Source organism: Babylonia areolata, chromosome 21 (assembly GCF_041734735.1).
Source record: "Babylonia areolata isolate BAREFJ2019XMU chromosome 21, ASM4173473v1, whole genome shotgun sequence".
Lineage (NCBI taxonomy): Eukaryota > Metazoa > Mollusca > Gastropoda > Neogastropoda > Buccinidae > Babylonia > Babylonia areolata.
This window is the reverse complement of record NC_134896.1, coordinates 25,378,625-25,385,274: the sequence shown is the minus strand read 5'-3', so window position 1 is coordinate 25,385,274 and position 6,650 is coordinate 25,378,625. Positions and strand designations below refer to the sequence as shown.

Genomic DNA, 6,650 nt, shown 5'->3' with positions numbered 1-6,650 from the left:
CAGACCCAGAGAAACTGAAACACAGACAGATCCAGACCCAGAGAAACTGAAACACAGACAGATCCAGACCCAGAGAAACTGAAGCACAGACACAGACCCAGAGAAACTGAAGCACAGACAGACACAGACCCAGAGAAACTGAAGCACAGACACAGACACAGACCCAGAGAAACTGAAGCACAGACAGACACAGACCCAGAGAAACTGAAGCACAGACAGACACAGACCCAGAGAAACTGAAGCACAGACACAGACACAGATTCAGAGAAACTGAAGCACAGACAGACACAGACCCAGAGAAACTGAAGCACAGACACAGACACAGACCCAGAGAAACTGAAGCACAGACAGACACAGACCCAGAGAAACTGAAGCACAGACAGACACAGACCCAGAGAAACTGAAGCACAGACACAGACACAGACCCAGAGAAACTGAAGCACAGACAGACACAGACCCAGAGAAACTGAAGCACAGACAGACACAGACCCAGAGAAACTGAAGCACAGACACAGACACAGACCCAGAGAAACTGAAGCACAGACAGACACAAACACAGACCCAGAGAAACTGAAGCACAGACACAGGCCCAGACCCAGAGAAACTGAAGCACAGACACAGGCACAGACCCAGAGAAACTGAAGCACAGACAGGCACAGACCCAGAGAAACTGAAGCACAGACACAGACACAGACCCAGAGAAACTGAAGCAGAGACCCAGGCACAGACCCAGAGAAACTGAAGCACAGACAGGCACAGACCCAGAGAAACTGAAGCACAGACAGACACAGACGCAGACCCAGAGAAACTGAAGCACAGACACAGATCCAGAGAAACTGAAGCACAGACACAGACCCAGAGAAACAGAAACACAGACAGATCCAGACCCAGAGAAACTGAAGCACAGACACAGACCCAGAGAAACTGAAGCACAGACAGACACAGACCCAGAGAAACTGAAGCACAGACACAGACACAGACCCAGAGAAACTGAAGCACAGACAGACACAGACCCAGAGAAACTGAAGCACAGACAGACACAGACCCAGAGAAACTGAAGCACAGACAGACACAAACACAGACCCAGAGAAACTGAAGCACAGACACAGGCCCAGACCCAGAGAAACTGAAGCACAGACACAGGCACAGACCCAGAGAAACTGAAGCACAGACAGGCACAGACCCAGAGAAACTGAAGCACAGACACAGACACAGACCCAGAGAAACTGAAGCAGAGACCCAGGCACAGACCCAGAGAAACTGAAGCACAGACAGGCACAGACCCAGAGAAACTGAAGCACAGACAGACACAGACCCAAAGAAACTGAAGCACAGACACAGACCCAGAGAAACTGAAGCACAGACAGACACAGACCCAGAGAAACTGAAGCACAGACACAAACCCAGAGAAACTGAAACACAGACACAAACCCAGAGAAACTGAAGCACAGACACAGACACAGACCCAGAGAAACTGAAGCACAGACAGACACAGACCCAGAGAAACTGAAGCACAGACACAGACACAGACCCAGAGAAACTGAAGCACAGACACAGACACAGACCCAGAGAAACTGAAGCACAGACAGACACAGACCCAGAGAAACTGAAGCACAGACACAAACCCAGAGAAAGTGAAGCACAGACAGACACAGACCCAGAGAAACTGAAGCACAGACACAGGCACAGACCCAGAGAAACTGAAGCACAGACAGGCACAGACCCAGAGAAACTGAAGCACAGACACAGGCCCAGACCCAGAGAAACTGAAGCACAGACACAGACACAGATTCAGAGAAACTGAAGCACAGACAGGCACAGACCCAGAGAAACTGAAGCACAGACACAGGCCCAGACCCAGAGAAACTGAAGCACAGACCCAGACACAGATTCAGAGAAACTGAAGCACAGACAGACACAGACGCAGAGAAACTGAAGGACAGACAGACACAGATTCAGAGAAACTGAAGGACAGACAGACACAGACCCAGAGAAACTGAAACACAGCCAGACACAGACCCAGAGAAACTGAAGCACAGACAGACACAGACGCAGAGAAACTGAAGCACAGACAGACCCAGACCCAGAGAAACTGAAGCACAGACAGACACAGACGCAGAGAAACTGAAGCACAGACAGACCCAGACCCAGAGAAACTGAAGCACAGACAGACACAGACCCAGAGAAACTGAAGCACAGACAGACACAGACGCAGAGAAACTGAAGCACAGACAGACACAGACCCAGAGAAACTGAAGCACAGACAGACACAGACCCAGAGAAACTGAAGCACAGACAGACACAGACCCAGAGAAACTGAAGCACAGACAGACACAGACCCAGAGAAACTGAAACACAGACACAGACCCAGACCCAGAAAAGCTGAAGCACAGACAGACCCAGACCCAGAGAAACTGAAGCACAGACAGACACAGACCCAGAGAAACTGAAACACACAGACCCAGAGAAGCTGAATCACAGACAGACCCAGACCCAGAGAAACTGAAACACACAGACACAGACCCAGAGAAACTGAAGCACAGACAGACACAGACCCAGCGAAACTGAAACACAGACACAGACCCAGACCCAGAAAAGCTGAAGCACAGACAGACACAGACCCAGAGAAACTGAAACACACAGACCCAGAGAAACTGAATCACAGACAGACCCAGAGAAACTGAAACACAGACACAGACCCAGACCCAGAGAAACTGAAGCACAGACAGACACAGACCCAGAGAAACTGAAGCACAGACAGACACAGACCCAGAGAAACTGAAACACAGACAGACCCAGACCCAGAGAAACTGAAGCACAGACACAGACCCAGAGAAACTGAAGCACAGACAGACACAGACCCAGAGAAACTGAAGCACAGACACAGACACAGACCCAGAGAAACTGAAGCACAGACAGACACAGACCCAGAGAAACTGAAGCACAGACAGACACAGACCCAGAGAAACTGAAGCACAGACACAGACACAGACCCAGAGAAACTGAAGCACAGACAGACACAAACACAGACCCAGAGAAACTGAAGCACAGACACAGGCCCAGACCCAGAGAAACTGAAGCACAGACACAGGCACAGACCCAGAGAAACTGAAGCACAGACAGGCACAGACCCAGAGAAACTGAAGCACAGACACAGACACAGACCCAGAGAAACTGAAGCACAGACACAGGCACAGACCCAGAGAAACTGAAGCACAGACACAGGCACAGACCCAGAGAAACTGAAGCACAGACAGGCACAGACCCAGAGAAACTGAAGCACAGACACAGACACAAACCCAGAGAAACTGAAACACAGACACAAACCCAGAGAAACTGAAGCACAGACACAGACACAGACCCAGAGAAACTGAAGCACAGACAGACACAGACCCAGAGAAACTGAAGCACAGACACAGACACAGACCCAGAGAAACTGAAGCACAGACACAGACACAGACCCAGAGAAACTGAAGCACAGACAGACACAGACCCAGAGAAACTGAAGCACAGACACAAACCCAGAGAAAGTGAAGCACAGACAGACACAGACCCAGAGAAACTGAAGCACAGACACAGACACAGACCCAGAGAAACTGAAGCACAGACAGACACAAACACAGACCCAGAGAAACTGAAGCACAGACACAGGCACAGACCCAGAGAAACTGAAGCACAGACAGGCACAGACCCAGAGAAACTGAAGCACAGACAGGCACAGACCCAGAGAAACTGAAGCACAGACACAGGCCCAGACCCAGAGAAACTGAAGCACAGACACAGACACAGATTCAGAGAAACTGAAGCACAGACAGGCACAGACCCAGAGAAACTGAAGCACAGACACAGGCCCAGACCCAGAGAAACTGAAGCACAGACCCAGACACAGATTCAGAGAAACTGAAGCACAGACAGACACAGACGCAGAGAAACTGAAGGACAGACAGACACAGATTCAGAGAAACTGAAGGACAGACAGACACAGACCCAGAGAAACTGAAACACAGCCAGACACAGACCCAGAGAAACTGAAGCACAGACAGACACAGACCCAGAGAAACTGAAGCACAGACAGACACAGACCCAGAGAAACTGAAGCACAGACACAGACACAGACCCAGAGAAACTGAAGCACAGACACAGACACAGACCCAGAGAAACTGAAGCACAGACAGACACAGACCCAGAGAAACTGAAGCACAGACACAAACCCAGAGAAAGTGAAGCACAGACAGACACAGACCCAGAGAAACTGAAGCACAGACACAGACACAGACCCAGAGAAACTGAAGCACAGACAGACACAAACACAGACCCAGAGAAACTGAAGCACAGACACAGGCACAGACCCAGAGAAACTGAAGCACAGACAGGCACAGACCCAGAGAAACTGAAGCACAGACAGGCACAGACCCAGAGAAACTGAAGCACAGACACAGGCCCAGACCCAGAGAAACTGAAGCACAGACACAGACACAGATTCAGAGAAACTGAAGCACAGACAGGCACAGACCCAGAGAAACTGAAGCACAGACACAGGCCCAGACCCAGAGAAACTGAAGCACAGACCCAGACACAGATTCAGAGAAACTGAAGCACAGACAGACACAGACGCAGAGAAACTGAAGGACAGACAGACACAGATTCAGAGAAACTGAAGGACAGACAGACACAGACCCAGAGAAACTGAAACACAGCCAGACACAGACCCAGAGAAACTGAAGCACAGACAGACACAGACCCAGAGAAACTGAAGCACAGACAGACACAGACGCAGAGAAACTGAAGCACAGACAGACCCAGACCCAGAGAAACTGAAGCACAGACAGACACAGACGCAGAGAAACTGAAGCACAGACAGACCCAGACCCAGAGAAACTGAAGCACAGACAGACACAGACCCAGAGAAACTGAAGCACAGACAGACACAGACCCAGAGAAACTGAAGCACAGACAGACACAGACCCAGAGAAACTGAAGCACAGACAGACACAGACCCTGAGAAACTGAAGCACAGACAGACCCAGACCCAGAGAAACTGAAGCACAGACAGACACAGACGCAGACCCAGAGAAACTGAAGCACAGACAGACGCAGACCCAGAGAAACTGAAGCACAGACAGACACAAGATTCAGAGAAAAAGAGAAACAGACACATACCCAGAAAGAAAAAAAACTGAGACAGTCACAGAACCAGAGACGGACGGAGAGACAGATAATTGATAGAGCCAGTCCCAGTAAAAAAAAACAGACAGACCCAGACCCAGAGAAATTGAAGCAGAGACAGACCCAGACCCAGAGAAATTGAAGCAGAGACAGACACAGACCCAGACCCACACCCATAAAAACAGGAACAAACACACACTCAGAAAAATATATCTCACAACTTCCAGATACTTAAATATAGCCTCTGATAAAGTTTCGTTGCAGTAATCATAAACTGCAGATCGAAACAGGAAGAAGAGAAGGCGAAAACAGAGAAAACAGAATTTGCAAGGAACGTAATATGGGTACTGTTGGGGATGAATTTCATTTTGTTTTAGAATGTCCCCAAAATACTGTAATTCAAAATAAATTAATACCACATAAATATGAATCACATATGCCAACGTTTGGTTTATGCAATTTATTCAGTGCTAGGAAGAAAACACAACTTAATCTAAGTAAATTCATAAAACTTGGAAAGGTTGTGTAACTTTTGTTACATCTAAAACATACTTGTCAGTATGTTTAAGTTTGATTTGTTTTGTTACAAATCATCATTAGCGCGCGTGTGTGTGTGTGCTTGCGTGGGTGTGCGTTTTTGTTGCGTGTTTCGGAGACATCGTTGGACTGAAGTTGTGATTCAATGAGCATGTATTATTACTGTATCCTCCACACCCCAAAAGGGGCAAAAGGATTAAATTTCTTTGAATCTTTTGAAGAAAAAACAACAACGAAAAACAGAGACAGACCCAGACCCGTAGACTGGATAACAGACACAGACACAGACCGAAAACAAAAAAACCCAAACAAATCGCAAACAAAATAACAGAGACGAACACAGACCAAGACACTGAGAAACAAATACAGACCCAGACGTCGAAAAAAACAGACAAAAGACGCCGGTCGGGTTATATCCAGAGACAAGACGAAACAGGAGACATGCACACACACCAGACAAAGATATTTCACAGACCTTGTCTTCACCGGAGCAGATCATCCAAGTCAACTCAACTCAATTTTCTGCCTGCAAGTTATGCCAACCCCAACCCACTCTCCACCCACCCTCTCTCCCTACTACTACTACCACTACAGCCACCACCCACCACCGTTACCCGCCCTCCCTGTCTCCCTCCACACTCTCTCCCCCACCACCACCTCAACCTTTCCTCGCCCCCCCGCTCCCCCCGTCCCCCCTCCCTCTCTTCTTGCAGCGACACCCGAACAGCGTTTGATTAAAACCGTTGGACACTGACACTCGCATCATACATCTGTGTGTGTGTGTGTGTGTGTGTGTGTGTGTGTGTGTGTGTGTGTGTGTGTGTGTGTGTGTGTGTGTGTGTGTGTGTGTGTGTGAATTCAGAACTCATTTATTTGTCGTAAAACCCATCAAAGCATTTATGGACACTAAACCTAAACACAACAGAGAGAAGTGTGTGTGTGTGTGT

The 6,650-nt window shown here is 48.6% G+C and overlaps 1 protein-coding gene across 1 annotated transcript in view; it reads right to left on the bottom strand.

Annotated features, from left to right (window-relative positions):
• The window catches only part of LOC143296218 (uncharacterized), a 20,204-nt gene extending 13,987 nt beyond the window's left edge, over positions 1-6,217 (bottom strand). Inside the window, exon 1 of the mRNA XM_076608037.1 lies at positions 6,179-6,217. Coding sequence (XP_076464152.1) covers positions 6,179-6,202 — 24 coding nt within the window. The 5' untranslated portion in view covers positions 6,203-6,217. The remainder of the gene's footprint in view (positions 1-6,178) is intronic.
• Positions 6,218-6,650: the final 433 nt, after the last annotated feature.